Source organism: Lynx canadensis, chromosome X (genome assembly GCF_007474595.2).
Source record: "Lynx canadensis isolate LIC74 chromosome X, mLynCan4.pri.v2, whole genome shotgun sequence".
Lineage (NCBI taxonomy): Eukaryota > Metazoa > Chordata > Mammalia > Carnivora > Felidae > Lynx > Lynx canadensis.
This window is the reverse complement of record NC_044321.2, coordinates 83,346,122-83,365,301: the sequence shown is the minus strand read 5'-3', so window position 1 is coordinate 83,365,301 and position 19,180 is coordinate 83,346,122. Positions and strand designations below refer to the sequence as shown.

The window sequence follows — 19,180 nt, the reverse complement described above, 5'->3', positions numbered from 1 at the left end:
GTGCTGACAGCACAAAACCTACTTGGGATTCTCTCTCTCCCTCTATCTCTCTCTCTCTCCTCTTCCCCACTCGCATGCTGTCTCTCTCTCTCTCTGAAAATAAATAAATAAACTTAAAAAAAGAAAATTGGACATAGCTTCTTCCTGGAATTATGGAGCAGGGTTCAGGAAAGGTATCAATGGGAAATAATGTTAAACTCATTGCTATATAAAAAAGAAAAAAAGTGTTCATCATGTGGCTGGAGGTAGAGAAGGTCATGAGTTGCTGTACAAGTTAAAGTAAAGGAAATAGTTTCACATAGCTGGAATAAGGGGTGCAAGGACGGGAGAAGTAAGTGGCAGCCAGTAATAAAGAAAAAAATGTATTTTCTTTCCTAGGTAGGTAATGATGATTTATTTAACTGACTTAATCAGGAGAGATAGAAGATATTTACATTTTTACATTTACATTTTACTGTTTATACTGATGAGAATGAATTGAAGGTGAGCAAGATTGGAAGCAGAGACCAATTTGGAACCCATTATAATACTTGTCTCAGTGAGAAATCTAGAAGCCTGATCTGAAGCCGTTGAAGCAATGATACAGAAGATTCTAACTAGGGCGAATTCTAAACACTGTTGGCATGATATATAAGATGAGATAGAGGGAAATGTCCATTTCAAGACTTCCAAAGTTTCTGGCTTTGAAGATGTCTGTTAAAACACTTCTCACCAGCTGTCCTGTAATCTTTTGTTGTAGTAACAAACAGACAACATGTAACCTACCTTCTTAACAAATCTTTACAGTATTGTTGTATAGCAGATTTCTGGAAATTTTTCATCTTACATGACTGAAACTCTATCCTCTTTGAACAGCAACTCCCCATTTCCCCTTCCCCCAGCCCCTGGCAACCACTGTTCTACTTTCTGCTTCTAAGAGTTTGGCTACTTTAGATACCTCATATAAGGGTAATAATTCAGTATTTGTCTTTCTGTGACGGTTTCTTTCACTCAGCATAATGTCAAGTTTCGCCCATGGTATAACATATGACAGGATTTACATCTTTTTCTTAAATGCTTTTAAGTTTAAACACTTAAACACTTATACCACATTTTCTTTATCCATTCATTCATCAATGGACTTAGGTTGACTCCACATTTTGGCTATTATGAATAAGGTGGCAATAAACATGGGAGTGAAATTGTTGGCTCAAATGGTAACTTTATCTTTAATTTTAAAAAAAAAAATGCTTGTTTATTTTTGAGAGAGAGCAAGCAGGGGAGTGGCAGAGAGAGAAGGAGACACAGAATCCAAAGTAAGCTCCAGGCTCCGAGTTGTCAGCACAGAGCCTGATGCAGGGCTTGTACTCATAAACTGTGAGATCATGACCTGAACTGAAGTCAGACACTCAACTGACTGAGCCACCCAGATGCCCCTATCTTTAATTTTTTGAAGAACATTCATACTGTTTCTCATAGCGGCTGCATAATTTTACATTTCTATCAACTGTGTATAAGGTTTAAATTTCTCTAAATTCTCAACAGCACTTCTTATTTTCTGGGGTTTTTTTTGGTTGTTGTTGTTGTTTTAATAATGCACATCCTAATAGGTGTGTGGTGATATCCCACTGGTATTTTGATTGCATTCACTTGATGATTAGTGATGTCGAGCATCTTTTCATAAACCTGTTGACCATTCATATATCTTGTTTGGAAAAATGTCTATACAATTTTGCCAGTTTAAAAAATCAGGTTATTGGAGCACCTGTGTGGCTTAATGGGTTAAATGTCCAAATTCGGCTCAGGTCATGATCTCACGGTTTGTGAGTTTGAGCCCCATGTCAGGCTCTGTGCTGAAAGCTTGGAGCCTGGAGCCTACTTTGGATTCTGTGTCTCCCTCTCTGCCTCTTCCCTGTTCTTTCTCTCTCACTCTCTCTCAGTCTCTCTCAAAAATAAATAGACATTAAAAAAATAAATAATAAAAACTCAGGTTATTGGATTTTTTTGTTATTTTTAGGAGTTCCTTATATATTTTTTACATTAATCCCTTATCCCAAATAAGGTTTGCAAATATTTTTCCCATTCTGTAGGTTCCGTTTCACTCTATTAATTGTTTCCTTTGCTCTGCAGAAACATTTCTAGTTTGTTGTGTCCCACTTGTCTAATTTTTTTTTACTTTTGTTGCCTGTCTGTTAGTATCATATCCAAGAAATTATTGGCAAGACCAATGTTATGAAGTTTTCCCACCATGATTTCTTGTAGGAGTTTTATAACTTTAGGCTTTATGTTTAATTCTTTCATCAGTTTTGAGTTGATTTTTGTATGTGGTGTAGGAGAAGGGTCTTATTTCCATTTTTTTGTTTTTTTTTGTATGTGGATACACAGTTTTCCCAACACATTTGTTGAATAGACAATCCTTTCCCTACTGAGATGACTTGACATATTTTTGAAGGTTTATTTCTGGGTTTTTTATTCTGTTCCATTGGTCTAGACGTATATACTCATGCCAATACAATGCTGTTTTGATTGATTACTCTGTAATATGTTTTATGTCAGGAAGTATGAAGCCTCCAGCTTTGTTCTTCTATATCAAGAATATTTTGTCTAGGATTTTCATTACTCTATTGAATAGAAATGGTGAGAGTGGGCATCCTTGTCTTGTTTTTGATCTCAGAGGGAGAATTTTCTGTTTTATACTGTTGAGTGTAATGAAAGCTATAGTCTTTTCATATATGGCCATTATTATGTTGAGGTAATTTTCTTCTATTCTTTTTTCACTGTTTTTACCATGAAAGGGTGAACGAATTTAGTAAAACACTTCTTCTCCATCTACTGAGATGATCATGTGCTACTTATTTTTATTCTGTTAATGTGCTTTATCACATTGATTGATTTCTATATATTAAAGCATCCTCTCACCCCAAGGCTAAGTCCCACTTGGACATGAGGTAGGATTGTTTTAATGTGCTATTGAATTTGTTTTTCTAGTAATTTATTGAAGAGTTTGCATCTCTATGCATAGGGGCACTTGTATCCCAATGTTTATAGCAGCACTCTCAACAATAGCCAAATTATGGAAAGAGCCTAAATGTCCATCAACTGATGAATGGATAAAGAAATTGTGGTTTATATACACAATGGAGTACTACGTGGCAATGAGAAAGAACGAAATATGGCCCTTTGTAGCAACGTGGATGGAACTGGAGAGTGTGATGCTAAGTGAAATAAGCCATGCAGAGAAAGACAGATACCATATGTTTTCACTCTTATGTGGATCCTGAGAAACTTAACAGAAACCCATGGGGGAGGGGAAGAAAAAAAAAGAGGTTAGAGTGGGAGAGAGCCAAAGCATAAGACACTCTTAAAAACTGAGAACAAACTGAGGGTTGATGGGGGGTGGGAGGGAGGGGAGGGTGGGTGATGGGTATTGAAGAGGGCACCTTTTGGGATGAGCACTGGGTGTTGTATGGAAACCAATTTGACAATAAATTTCATATATTGGAAAAAAAAAAAAGAGTTTGCATCTCTATCCACCATGGATATTGGCCTACAATTTTGTTTTCTTGTAGTGTCCTTGTCTAGGTTTGTTAACAGGGTATGTTGACCTCATAAAATGAATTTGAAAATATTCCTTCCTGTTCACATTTCTAGAAGAGTTTTAAGGGATTAACATTAATTTTTCTTTAAATTTATGATAGAATTCTCCAGTGAAGTCATTTACTCTTAGGGTTTTCTTTGTTGGTAGGTTTTTGGTTACTGCTTTAATCTCCTCACCAGTTATATGTCTGTGCAGTTTTTCTATTTCTTTATAACTCAGTCTTGACAAATTATATGTTTGTAAGAATGCATCATTTTTCCCTAGGTTATCCAATCGCTTAGTATATAATACTTCATAGTATTCTCTTATAGTTCTTATTTTTCCCTGTGTAATCAGTTGTAATGTTTTCTCTTTTATTTTTTTTAATTTTAAATGTTTATTTATTAATTTTTTCATATGAAATTCATTATCAAATTGGTTTCCATACACCACCTAGTGATCCTCCAAACAGGTGACGTCCTCAATGCCCATCACTCACTTTCCCCTCCCTCCCACCCCTATCAACCCTCAGTTTATTCTCAGTTTTTAAATTTTTTTTTTCAACGTTTATTTATTTTTGGGACAGAGAGAGACAGAGCATGAACGGGGGAGGGGCAGAGAGAGAGGGAGACACAGAATCGGAAACAGGCTCCAGGCTCTGAGCCATCAGCCCAGAGCCCGACGCGGGGCTCGAACTCACGGACCGCAAGATCGTGACCTGGCTGAAGTCGGACGCTCAACCGACTGCGCCACCCAGGCGCCCCATATTCTCAGTTTTTAAGAAGCTCTTATGACTTGCCTCCTTCTCTCTCTGTAACTTTTCCCCCCTCCCCCTCCCCCATAGTCTTCTGTTAAGTTTCTCAGGATCAACATAAGCGTGAAAACATATGGTATCTGTCTTTCTCTGTATGACTTATTTCACTTAGCATAACACTCTCCAGTTCCATCCACGTTGCTACAAAAGACCATATTTCATTCTTTCTCATTGCCAAGTAGTATTCCATTGTGTATATAAACCACAATTTCTTGATCCATTCATCAGCTGATGGACATTTAGGCTCTTTCCATAATTTGGCTATTGTTGAAAGTGCTGCTGTAAACATTGGGGCACAAGTGACCCTATGCATCAGCACTCCTGTATCTCTTGGGTCAATTCCTAGCAGTGCTATTGCTGGGGCATGGGGTAGGTCTATTTTTAATTTTTTGAGGAACCTCCACACTGTTTTCCAGAGCGGCTTCACCTGTTTGCATTCCCACCAACAGTGCAAGAGGGTTCCTGTTTCTCCACATCATCGCCAGCATCTACAGTCTCCTGGTTTGTTCATTTTAGCCACTCTGACTCACGTGAGGTGGTGTCTGAGTGTGGTTTTGATTTGTATTTCCCTGATAAGGAGTGATGGTGAGCACCTTTTCATGTGCCTGTTGGCCATCCGGATGCCTTCTTTAGAGAAGTGTCTATTCATGTTTTCTGCCCATTTCTTCACTGGATTATTTGTTTATTGTGTGTGGAGTTTGGTGAGTTCTTTATAGATTTTGGATACTAGCCCTTTGTCTGATGTCATTTGCAAATATCTTTTCCCATTCCGTTGGTTGCCTTTTAGTTTTGTTGGTTGTTTCTTTCGCAGTGCAGAAGCTTTTTATCTTCATGAGGTCCCAATATATCATTTTTGCTTTTAATTCCCTTGCCTTTGGAGATGTGTCAAGTAAGAAATTGCTGCGGCTGAAGTCAGAGAGGTTTTTTCCTGCCTTCTCCTCTAGGGTTTTGATGGTTTCCTGTCTCACATTCAGGCGCTTTATCCATTTTGAGTTCATTTTTGTGAATGGTGTGAGAAAGTGGTCTAGTTTCAACCTTCTGCATGTTGCTGTCCAGTTCTCCCAGCACCATTTGTTAAAGAGACTGTCTTTTTTCCATTGGATATTCTTTCCTGCTTTCTCAAATATTAGTTGGCCATACTTTTGTGAGTCTAGTTCTGGAGTCTCTATTCTATTCCGTTGGTCTATGTGTCTGTTTTTGTGCCAATACCATGCTATCTTGATCGTTACAGTTTTGTAGTAGAGACTGAAGTCTGGGATTGTGATGCCTCCTGCTTTGGTCTTCTTCTTCAATATTACTTTGGCTATTCGGGGTCTTTTGTGGTTCCATACAAATTTTAGGATTGCTTGTTGTAGCTTCAAGAAGAATGCTGGTGCAATTTTGATTGGGATTGCATTGAATGTGTAGATTACTTTGGGAAGTATTGACATTTTAACAATATTTATTCTTCCAATCCATGAGCACGGAAAGTTTTTCCATTTCTTTGTATCTTCTTTAATTTCCTTCATAGGCTTTCTATAGTTTTCAGCATACAGATCTTTGACATCTTTGGTTAGGTTTATTCCTAGGCATTTTATGCTTCTTGGTGCAATTGTGAATGGGATCAGTTTCTTTATTTGCCTTTCTGTTGCTTCATTAATAGTGTATAAGAATGCAACTGATTTCTGTACATTAATTTTGTATCCTGCGATGTTGCTGAATTCACGTGTCAGTTCTAGCAGACTTTTGGTGGAGTCTATCGGATTTTCCATGTATAATATCATGTCATCTGCAAAAAGCGAAAGCTTGACTTCATCTTTGCCAATTTTGATGCCTTTGATTTCCTTTTGTTGTCTGATTGCTGATGCTACAACTTCCAACACCATGTTAAACAACAGCGGTGAGAGTGGACATCTCTGTCATGTTCCTGATCTCAGTGGTAAAGCTCTCAGTTTTTCCCCATTGAGTATGATATTAGCTGTCGGCTTTTCATAATTGGCTTTGATGATTTTTAAGTATGTTCCTTCTATCCCGACTTTCATGAGGGTTTTTATTAGGAAAGAATGCTGACTTTTGTCAAATGATTTTTCTGCATCGATTGACAAGATCATATGGTTCTTTTCTTTTCTTTCATTAATGTGATGTGTCACATTGATTGATTTGCAAATGTTGAACCAGCCCTGCATCCCAGGAATGAATCCCACTTGATCATGGTGAATCATTGTTTTTACATGCTGTTGAATTCGGTTTGCTAGTGTCTTATTGAGAAATTTTGTATCCATATTCATCAGGGATATTGGCCTGTAGTTCTCTTTTTTTACTGGGTCTCTGTCTGGTTTAGGAATCAAAGTAATACTGGCTTCATAGAATGAGTCTGGAAGTTTTCCTTCCCTTTCTATTTTTTGGAACAGCTTGAGAAGAATAGGTATTATCTCTGCTTTAAATGTCTGGTAGAATTCCCCAGGGAAGCCACCTGGTCCTGGGCTCTTCTTTTTGGGAGATTTTTGATAACTGATTCAATTTCTTTTCTGGTTATTGGTCTGTTCAAGTTTTCTATTTCTTCCTGTTTGAGTTTTGGAAGTGTGTGGGTGTTTAGGAATTTGTCCATTTCTCCTAGGTTGTCCAGTTTGTTGGCATATAATTTTTTTCATAGTGTTCCCTGATAATTGCTTGTATTTCTGAGGGATTGCTTGTAATAATTCCATTTTCATTCATGATTTTATCTATTTGGGTGTTCTCCCTTTTCTTTTTGAAAAGCCTGGCTAGAGGTTTATCAATTTTGTCTATTTTTTCAAAAAAACAACTCTTAGTTTCATTGATCTGCCCCACAGTTTTTTAGATTCTATATTGTTTATTTCTACTCGATCTTTATTTCTCTTCTTCTGCTGGGTTTGGGGTGTCTTTGCTGTTCTGCTTCTATTTCCTTTAGGTGTGTTGTTAGATTTTGTATTTGGGAGTTTTCTTGTTTCTTGAGATAGGCCTGGATTGCAATGTATTTTCCTCTCAGTACTGCCTTCACTGTCTGCAGCTTTTGATTTGTTTGCCACTTGAAAAAGTGTTTTGGCCTGAGTTCCAAAGGTAAAAAAAAAATCAAAATAATGCTCTCTTGCTCATTTTTTCCATTGAATCAATTCACACTGACTACTCTTTTAACTTATTCTTAGAATCCACTCACTTTCTGTCCAAAAATCTGTTTTTTTAAAAAAAAAAAGCAGAAGAAGCAAGCCCACAGTGCAAGAAGACTGAGTAAAGTATAGTATTCACATTAATGGGTCTTATGGGTAAGTGTTAAGAGTGCCAACTTAGGCCTCACTTCTTATAAATTGCTTACTAACTTGGGTAAGTTATATGACTTCTCTGAGCCCAATTTCCCCATTTAAAAAAATGAATCATAGACCTTTCTCCAAAGGAGACATAAAATGTCAAATAACCACATCAAGAGATGTTCAGTATCATTAGCCATTACCATCGGGGAAATGCAAATCAAATCCACAATGAGATACCACTACATACTATTAGCATAAATATTATTTTAAAAAATGGAAAATAACAAGTTTTGGTGAGTATGTGAGGAAATTAGAATGCTTGTGCATTTCTCCTGAAATCTAAAATGATGCAACTGCTTTGGGAAAAAAATGTGGCAGTTCCTTAAAAGGTTAAATATAGAGTGACCATTTAACTCAACAATTTATTATAGGCATACACCCCAAAATTATAACATATGCTCATATTAAAAATATACAGTAATGTGTATAGCAGAATTATTTATAAGAGTCAAAGAATGGAACCAAAATGTCCTTCAACTGATGAACAGTTGAATAAAAGGTGGTATATCCATTCAATAGAATATTATTTGGCAATAAAAAGGGATGATACAGCTATATGTTTGAATCTTGAGAACAATATGCTAAGTGTAAGAAGACATCCAGCAGATAACACATATTGTATGATTCCATTTATATTAAATGTCCAGAAGAGGGAAATATATAGATATAGAAATCTGATCAGTGGTTGCTTGGAGCTGGAGGTGAGGGTGGTGGTGGAAGACTGGAAAGTGACTGCTAATGGGTATGGAGTTTATTTTGGGGATGTTGCAATGTTATGAAATTGATTGAGGTGATGACTGCATAACTGTGCATGTACTAGCAAACCGAATTTAACAATACATTAAAGGAATTATTCACCATGATAGAGTGAGGTTTATTCCTGGGATGCAGGACTGGTTCAATATCTGCAAATCAATCAACATGATGCATCACATTAATCAAAGAAAGGATAAGAACCACATGATCCTTACAATAGATGCAAAAAAGGCATTTGACAAAATACAGCATCCTTTCTTGATAAAAGCCTCAAGAATGTATGGATAGAAGGAACCTACTTCGAGATCATAAAGGCTATATATGAAAGACCCACAGCTAATATCTTCAATGGGGAAAAATTGAGAGCTTTCCCCCTGAGGTCAGGAATGTCCACGACAGTCATGTCCACTCTCAACATTGTTGTTCAACATAGCGTTGGAAGTCCTAGCCTCAGCAATCGGACTACATAAAGAAATAAAAGCATTCAAATCAGCAAGGAAGAAGTCAAACTTTCATTCTTTGCAGACAACATAATAGTCTATGTGGAAAACCCAAAAAATCCCCACGAAAAAACTGCTAGAACTGATACATGGATTTGGCAAAGTTGCAGGATATAAAATCAATGAACAGAAATCTGTGGCATTTCTATACACCAATAATGGAGCAGCAGGAAGAGAAATCTAGGAATCAATCCCGTTTACAATCGCACCAAAAACCACAAAATAGCTAGGAATAAACTTAACCAAAGATGTAAAAGATCTGTAGGCTGAAAACTATAGAAAGCTTATGAAAGAAATTGAAGAAGGCACAAAGAAATGGAAAAACATTCCACGCTCATGGATTGGGAGAACACATATTGTTAAAATGTTGATACTACCCAAAGCAATCTACATATTCAATGCAATGTATTAGAAACCACTGAATGTATGATTTAAGTGGATCATTTTATGGCATATGAACAATACCTTAATAATGCTTTTTATTTTTTTTTATTTTAAATATGAAATTTATTGTCAAATTGGTTTCCATACAACACCCAGTGCTCATCCCAAAAGGTGCCCTCTTCAATACCCATCACCCACCCTCCCCTCCCTCCCACCCCCCATCAACCCTCAGTTTGTTCTCAGTTTTTAACAGTCTCTTATGCTTTGGCTCTCTCCCACTCTAACCTCTTTTTTTTTTGTTCCTTCCTCTCCCCCATGGGTTCCTGTTAAGTTTCTCAGGATCCACATAAGAGTGAAACCATATGGTATCTGTCTTTCTCTGTATGGCTTATTTCACTTAGCATCACACTCTCCAGTTCCATCCACGTTGCTACAAAAGCCCATATTTCATTTTTTCTCATTGCCACGTAGTATTCCATTGTGTATATAAACCACAATTTCTTTATCCATTCATCAGTTGATGGACATTTAGGCTCTTTCCATAATTTGGCTATTGTTGACAGTGCTGCTATGAACATTGGGGTACAAGTGCCCCTATGCATCAGTACTCCTGTATCCCTTGGATAAATTCCTAGCAGTGCTATTGCTGGGTCATAGGGTAGGTCTATTTTTAATTTTCTGAGGAACCTCCACACTGCTTTCCAGAGCAGCTGCACCAATTTGCATTCCCACCAACAGCGCAAGAGGGTTCCCGTTTCTCCACATCCTCTCCAGCATCTATAGTCTCCTGATTTGTTCATTTTGGCCACTCTGACTGGCGTGAGGTGATACCTGAGTGTGGTTTTGATTTGTATTTCCCTGATAAGGAGCGACGCTGAACATCTTTTCATGTGCCTGTTGGCCATCTGGATGTCTTCTTTAGAGAAGTGTCTATTCATGTCTTCTGCCCATTTCTTCACTGGGTTATTTGTTTTTTGGGTGTGGAGTTTGGTGAGCTCTTTATAGATTTTGGATACTAGCCCTTTGTCCGATATGTCATGTGCAAATATCTTTTCCCATTCCGTTGGTTGCCTTTTAGTTTTGTTGGTTGTTTCCTTTGCTGTGCAGAAGCTTTTTATCTTCATAAGGTCCCAGTAATTCACTTTTGCTTTTAATTCCCTTGCCTTTGGGGATGTGTCGAGTAAGAGATTGCCACGGCTGAGGTCAGAGAGGTCTTTTCCTGCTTTCTCCTCTAAGGTTTTGATGGTTTCCTGTCTCACATACATCACCCTCAACGGGGAAAAACTGAGAGCTTTCTCCCTGAGATCAGGAACACGACAGGGATGCCCACTCTCACCGCTGTTTAACATAGTGCTGGAAGTTCTAGCATCAGCAATCAGACAACAAAAGGAAATCAAAGGCATCCAAATTGGCAAAGATGAAGTCAAGCTTTCGCTTTTTGCAGATGACATGATATTATACATGGGAAATCCGATAGACTCCACCAAAAGTCTGCTAGAACTGATACATGAATTCAGCAAAGTTGCAGGATGCAAAATCAATGTACAGAAATCAGTTGCATTCTTATACACTAACAATGAAGCAACAGAAAGACAAATAAAGAAACTGATCCCATTCACAATTGCACCAAGAAGCATAAAATACCTAGGAATAAATCTAACCAAAGATGTAAAGGATCTGTATGCTGAAAACTATAGAAAGCTTATGAAGGTAATTGAAGAAGATTTAAAGAAATGGAAAGACATTCCCTGCTCATGGATTGGAAGAATAAATATTGTCAAAATGTCAATACTTCCCAAAGCAATCTACACATTCAATGCAATCCCAATCAAAACTGCACCAGCATTCTTCTTGAAACTAGAACAAGCAATCCTAAAATTCATATGGAACCACAAAAGGCCCCGAATAGCCAAAGTAATTTTGAAGAAGAAGACCAAAGCAGGAGGCATCACAATCCCAGACTTTAACCTCTACTACAAAGCTGTCATCATCAAGACAGCATGGTATTGGCACAAAAACAGACACATAGACCAATGGAATAGAATAGAAACCCCAGAACTAGACCCACAAACGTATGGGCAACTCATCTTTGGCAAAGCAGGAAAGAACATCCAATGGAAAAAAGACAGTCTCTTTAACAAATGGTGCTCGGAGAGCTGGACAGCAACATGCAGAAGGTTGAAACTAGACCACTTTCTCACACCATTCACAAAAATAAACTCAAAATAATGCTTTTTAAAAATGGACACATAGTTCCATCTATTTCATAGACTTATTCAGAAAATTAAATGACATAATCTATTACAATATTTAGTACAGAATTTAGCATCTGTTGAACTATCAATATTACTAAGTAGTATTACTAAAAATAATACTAAATATTATTATAACAATTATTATTAGTAGATCTATTATTAAATGATAGTAAATATTATTATAACAATAATTATTATTAGTTGTAGAGCTATTGTTAAATAACTATTATTTTATATAGTTAAGTATATCATATAGTTATTAATATTATTACAATATCTCTATTAGAGTAATAGTTTTTTTTTAGGATCTAATTTGAGGCCTAGATAATCTTAACATAGTCATTATGCTATAATAAAAATAACATAACTTTTGAGTCAAACAAATCAGATAGAACTTCCATTTCTGCCACTTACTAAATATATAGCCTAAAGAAAGTAATTTTATCTGTCTGAAGCTGAATTTCTTTTTCCGCAAAATAATTCAACAATACCTACTACTACTTTGGGCTCCTTTTTAATTTAAAGTTTAGTTAATATACAGTGCAATATTGGGTTCAGAAGTAGAATTCAGTGATTCATCACTTACATACAACACTCAGTGCTCATCACAAGTGACTTTGGGCTCTTATGAGGAATAAAGTTTTATTCCTCTTATGAGGAATAAAACAGTGTATGTACAAATGCATATTGTAGTGCCTAACACGTAATGAATTTTCAAATAATTTTGTTTCCATATGTGTAAAATAATGCTTTTGGCATTAATGAAGTGTGATGAGATACTTTCAAACTTATATTAAACCTCATGGGACATAAACTTCAGCAATGCCCCAAAACCGCAATACATGCATAGAGGTCTGGTCAGCAACATTATTCCTAAAATATTAATAATCAACGTGTCACATTACAGACAAATATTTTGTAAACTGTTAGCTTTCTTTCTATTCTTAAGTACAACTAAGTTATAGAAACTAAGACAAAGTAAGTAAACCAGTGTAAGTCTCAAGCACTAATATGGCAACCAACTTATAGGGGTAAAGGCTTGGCCCAGATTTTCCAAAGTTATAAATAATGCACATGGTGTACATTTTGGGTAGTAAAACTTTTTTCAGTTTAGGATGGCCCATGCTACTAAGCTCGTGTATGTTTTTCTGAAGAAATAGAACTTTAGGAAACAGCTCATTAAGCCTAGAATGCCTACAAGGAAGAGTGAATGCTGCCATGAGCCAGCTCCAACTATGTGTGTGAAGAAAGCTGAGTGAGCTCGTGAAAACCATCTTTTTGCTTTCCAAAGTCTTCACTTATTCCAGATTAAATGAAGATCTTCAAGGAATTATTTGAAGGTAAAAGGGTAAGAAGAGTATATAAAAAACACAAAGAATCAAGGGGTGCCTGGGTGGCTCAGTCTGTTGAGTGTCCAACTTCGGCTCAGGTCATGATCTCACCACTCATGAGTTCAAGCCCCGCGTTGGTTTCTGACAGTTCAGAGCCTGGAGACTGCTTCAGATTCTGTGTCCTGCTCTCTCTCTGCCCCTCCATCACTCATGCTCTGTCTCTCTCTCTCTCAAGAATAAATAAAACTGTATAAAAAATTTAAAAAAACACAAAGAATTCAAAAAATCCCTTGCTCCCACCATTATACCCACAATGCATATATCAAATCATGACTCAAGCTAATGAAATTATCACATATTGCTATTTATATTGATAGTAATTCTTGCTTCACATTTTCACTCAATTAGTTGTGACTTGCTTGGGATTGTGTTTCTATGATAACTTTAGAAAGAGTTGACTAATTTTGCTAAACTGAAGAGATGCAAGGGTATCATAAGTTTCCATTTTTAATATTGCCATATTGAAGCAAATGGTGGATAATTTATTACTTCATAACATTATATATTTTATAATTTTTAATTACTTTCAAATAAATTTAGTACTTGGTTTAAGGTTACAGAGATATATCATTATATTGAGTAACAGAGTATAGAACTGTTAATTTATGAGGTCTTCCCACAAAAAGTCATTCTCCCTTTTCCCATCTCTGTTTGACAGTTATCATATTGCATTGTAATTCTGCATACACATCTGTCTTTCCCACTAGACTGAAAATACCTTAAGGCCAAGAACCTTATTTTATTCACCTCTAGATCCCCAGGATCTAACATAGTGTTTGGCATCTGTTAAGAACTCAAAAACTGTTTCTATTTAAATAAAGTTTTAAAAAGATAGATTTGGTTGAACAGCTAATTTCCTGTTTTAAGGGTTCAATTAGTTACTCATTTTTGCCTTGTAGTCCTGCGTATTGCATTAACTAATATATTTTGCTTTATACTCTTGTAGAGCCTTTTACAGTGGTCTCTTCGGGGACCTAATACAGTTTTCAGTAGAAACTGATATGCTGGTGAAATCGATTTCTGATGAAGATTAACACTCCTTTATACACAAAGAAAGTTTGATCCAGTAGCACATAACACAGCCATGAAATATGAATTTGAATAGCTTATAAAAATAAAATAAATTCTGAATGACAATAGAAGAGAAATAAAGAGAATCTTTCATACTGGATCAGATTCATCTAAAGATGACTATCCAACCTTTTGAAACATCTGACTTATTCAATTAGTTTGAACTGTTCCATGGGTCTGAGTTTTTGTGATATACTTTAGGCCCCCAAACCTCCTTTTTGACTCTTTGACACAAAAAGATAAACTAAACAGTGTTTATATGTATTTTTTGCATGACACTGGGTTAAGTCTTAGGAAATTTCCAAAAAAAAAGTTATCATCAATGAGAAGAACAGGTTATATTTCCAAGTTTACCTTTAATTGCAATTAGATGTCAGATCTCAAATCTTTTCATTCACATTTATTCATGGCTTTTTCAAAGGTTCTAGGAGTCTGTTACAATTTGTAAAGCATGCATTCGGGTTCTAAAAAAATAAGCAGTGCCTAAAGAATGATTTACTTAGCATTTCAAGTAGGGCACATTTTGCAATGATGTTTCAATACTTTGGTATTAAAATGTAATATGAATTAATATCATTTAATGCACTGTTATTTTTTCTTAGAAAAAATGAAAATATATTTTTTTTCAACTGCCAAAAAAAAGAATTAGCACTGGTATAGTAAAGATTTATTTATCAAATTTAAAGCTAAATTTACCTTCACAGTAAGAAAATAAATGGGAGATGATAGGACAAAATTGAATTTTTTTGTGTTTTGTATATTGCTTTTGTCTTTATATTTCATACATTACCACAGTCTGCTTTAGCAGAATAGGTTTGCTTTGTGAGAGCACTAGTTTTCATATTATTTTGTTAAAAATGTGTTTATCATCTCAAAATGTATGGCTATTTGGTTAAGATTAATCTTCTTTCAGCATTACAATGTGAATAAAATTTAATAACAACCAAACTGTCATCACTATGTCAGCAAAAAGTGTGTAAATTTCTATAACATTGTGGATGACTAATGGATTACTCTATAGAAAAGAGAAAGTTTAGATGTTTATTTTCCTCTAGAGACACAACAAAATATCTGTACTGATGCCAACCCATGAACAAAAGAAGTATTCATTTCTACTGAAAAATTCCATTTACTGGATTGCCTTTACAGATATGTAGAACTGAAAACTGAGTGTAATTCTCAAAGAAACACATAAATAATAATTCATGACTATGTTTTCTAAAACTATCCTGAAGCTGGCACTTAAGCATTTCCCTCAATATGTCTCATTTTGTATGAAATGCCTGCATGGGATTCTTGTCTATGGGGAAAATGGAACTTACAATTCTTTAGAGAAAATTAATGTATGTTCTAGGTAGCTATTGTTGTTTAACAAACTACCTAATTTACTGTAGCATAACAACTGTTTTATTTGCTCATAACTTTTTGGGTTAGAAACATCAGAACAGTTTACCTTAATGGTTTCTCCCTGAACTACATGGCATAAACCAGGGTAGCTGGGGCTACATGATCCACTTTCAATACGGCTTCTTCATTTATCAGCCTCTATGTTCACTGGCCTCTCTTTCTTCAAATGATGCCCCATCCTCTAGGGCCTCTCCATGTGGCTTGAGCTTTTCATAGCATGGTAGTTTCAGAGAAGACCAGGCCCTGAAGAGAAGCTTCAAGATTTCTTTTGACCCAGCCTCCAAACTCCCAGAATATCATTTTTATCATACTCTTTTGATCAAGCATATCCCTAAGGCCATCTTAGATTCAAGGGAAGGGGGATGATAACATGTTTAAATGGTAAGAGTAACAAAAAGTCTATGGTGAACTTTAATCAAATAGAATGTTGTCTCAGATGTTAGGTACTGACTGAGATTGGGGAAACCTAAACTTGGTAATGTGTTAGGCTGTTTGAATTGGATTGTTGTATTCTTTTGTAGTTCTAGTTTTAATTCTAATTTGAGGATGTCTAAAGCTTAATTTGTTTGATAAACTTAAAAAAATAAAGTAAAATTATTTCCAAAAGTTTTCATGATCTTACTGAAATCTGAAAATTTTCCAGATATAGAGAGGGATGTCCAATCAACCCAATTATCTTTCTCTCTTTTCTACACCTGGGATTTCTAAAGGTTCTGACTGCAGAGCTCCCACTTGACACTGAGGAGTAAGTACTCTTAACATCACTTTGCTATTGAGGCATAAGAGTAACTTACAAAATAACTTCCAGTTGTGAATAAATGGTGTTAAATAAATATATGGAAAGTTAAAATCACTTAAAATTAACTAGTTATGTGCTTTTCGAAATGCCAAAGATAAGGTTTAACTGATTTTGTTTTCCTTTCCATGAATTACATGGTTGCTTTAGCATTTCAGAGAAGCAGCCTTTCTGGGATGAAAAATGGGCAGGTCTCCATCTTTCTGTCAATAAAGTTGTCTCCAAGTTGTGTCACAAATTAAAACCTGAAAAGTTCAGCCTTTCAACTATTGAAAACAAATTACTTTAGTAATTTTACAGGGTTGTGTTGGTGGTGGGTTATATTGGCATATATACCTATGTTGGAATATGCATTTATACCAAGCACATATCTTAGAGATGTCCTAAATAGCACATACAAATTCTGTACCCAGTGAATCTCAATGAAATGTACTCCTTACAATGGTCTCTCTCCTTGCTTAACAAAAGTACTCATCTAACATTTTTTGTTAAAGCTCGACTAATAGCAGAGGAAAATGAAGTATCACTCATGGGCCACAAAGACAAAATTTGAAATAGTTGTTTGAATTTTTATTTCTACTCTATAATATATAAGTTTTCATATAAAAGGCATTATCCACTTAAATCTTCATGAAAACTTATGATATAAGGCTAGCCTATGGCTTCATGTAACTCCTGGCAAACCACAGAGTACAACTTGAGGTATTTTTATCCCAGTATTGATGGAAAGATGTAAGCAAAAATTACTGAGGGTATGTGTCAGTCCATCTAGATTTGGCTTTAACAAAATGTAATGATTCTTCAAAATAATACAAGTGGTGGGGGGAGAACCATATTCTAATAGTTCAACATTATCTACAAAATATTCACTACTATTTCCACAATCCATTCTTAATAACATATTTCTTTTCTTTTTTCATGTTTTTGTTTGTTTTGAGATACTTAATTTTGGTACTCCTACTGGTATGCTGCATTAACTACAATGTGCTATAATTATTTTTAGAAAAATGAACAAGTTCTTAGGAATGTAATTTTTTTCTCACCTATTCTCAAGATATAAATAAGCCTCTAATAATCCAAATTGAATTGGAAAGATCAAAAATTGAGTAAAAAACATTACAAAGTGGATGAAATTGTGACTAATTTATCTTCCCTGGTTATATAATTGGTAGGTACCACTACACTCACAGGTTTCAATAAATCATATTATCGAAATAAACCCAATACACTTCCAGTATATTTACTCAGTTGCCTTACTTAGAACTGAAGCAATTCTTCAAACTGAAGAATAGAATTAAACCCTAGGTGGATGAAAGCTCACAAATGTTAAAGTACATGGTTTAGAGTAAAGGCCATGGTATGAAGAGATACTAATAGGCCTCTGAGTCTCAAGTTCACAGTTCTTGAAATATAAGGCTTACTGGTAGAGGACTCAAATATAAGGCTCAACACCTTGTGTCTTTATTTGAGACTGCAGTAAAATATTAGCACCAATAAATCAACTTGTTACTTTTACCAACACCAGATATTCATAAATCTTCAGGATCTCAACCTGAAAATAAGTTTTAAATAGCCCTGTAGTGTACCATTGGAAATAATATTATCAAATCACTTTACAAGTTGTACTGAGGGGCTCTTTTATTTTAAAAAGTGCTATTCTCCAGGAGTTAATGTTCTCTAAATGAAAATTTTTGGCTAACAAGCATGAAAAGTTTTTTGTACCGGTTACCAATGCATGACACCTATGAATCAATCAATCACAGAGTTAAAAAGCTCTGTCCTATAGCACATTTAATACCTAATGGAACCAATTAGTATTACAATTCCTTGATGCAATTCAAACTCCTTAAATTATTAAACTGAATTCCAGGGTTATAAATGAGCAGACACAAATTGATTTGCATGTAATAACAGTGGCAATAAACCTTTCCTGGTTCATGTAATTTTCCCCATCTGTTAACAGAGAGCAAGTTTAGGATCTATTATTCCCAGAAGGGGACTTACCCAGCTGGACATCTATAACACTTGGCTGATTCTCCATGGGGAACAATGGCTTGGGAGGCTTGTCTGTGAGTAAAGCTAGAAGAGAAAATGAAAGAAGGTAATGGAAAAATTGAGATAAATTGCAGGATAAGAAAGATCCTATTGTGAATGATATTTAATGTTTGTAGACTTGATGGTGTGTAAACACTTATTAGACAGCGTTCATACTTGAGTTGTTACTCTATCCGTACAATATCCATTTCCCAGCACATTTAGAGCACCATTGATTCACTGTAAATAGGTCATTTCAACAGCTACACTTTCAAACAAGATCAAACAAATGGACTATTTTGAGTGCTTTTTATAAGCTTGTAAGTAAATAAATATATATTTTAAATATATAATCAGATAAACATTAAATCTTCATTTGTACTTTGTGTTGTTAAATATCCTTAATGAAATACAACCCTAATAGACATTTCTAATAGACCTCTGAATCATGCCCCATTCTTCACTCAGCCTCTGAAACAATATAATAAAACACCGGTACCTTCATTAGGATAATGAATAAAAATACTGATTGAGTAACTTTTGTCCACTAGTCCTGTGCCAAATGTTAAGGAAGAAGGAATTAAAGTCTGCTTCCAATTCCGTCTCCCTCTCTCTCTGCCCCTCCCCACTCATGCACACACACACACACACACACACAAAACACACACACACACACACACACACTCTCCCTATCTCTCTCAAAAATAAACATTAAGAAAATATAAATAAATAAATAAATAAATAAATAAATAAATAAATAAAGTATTGGGACTTAAAGGAAAAAAAAACTTCCCAGTGAAGGAAATAATCAAGGAAACTAAAAATCAACCTACAGAATGGGAGAAGGTATTTGCAAATGACATATATGATAACAGGTTAGTATCCAAAATCTATAAAGAACTTAAATTAAC

General features: G+C 35.4%; 1 protein-coding gene across 1 annotated transcript in view; it reads right to left on the bottom strand.

Annotated features, from left to right (window-relative positions):
• IL1RAPL2 (interleukin 1 receptor accessory protein like 2) overlaps positions 1-19,180 on the bottom strand; it is a 626,232-nt gene that overhangs the window by 279,688 nt on the left and 327,364 nt on the right. The window contains exon 6 of the mRNA XM_032592069.1: positions 18,240-18,314. Coding sequence (XP_032447960.1) covers positions 18,240-18,314 — 75 coding nt within the window. The remainder of the gene's footprint in view (positions 1-18,239; positions 18,315-19,180) is intronic.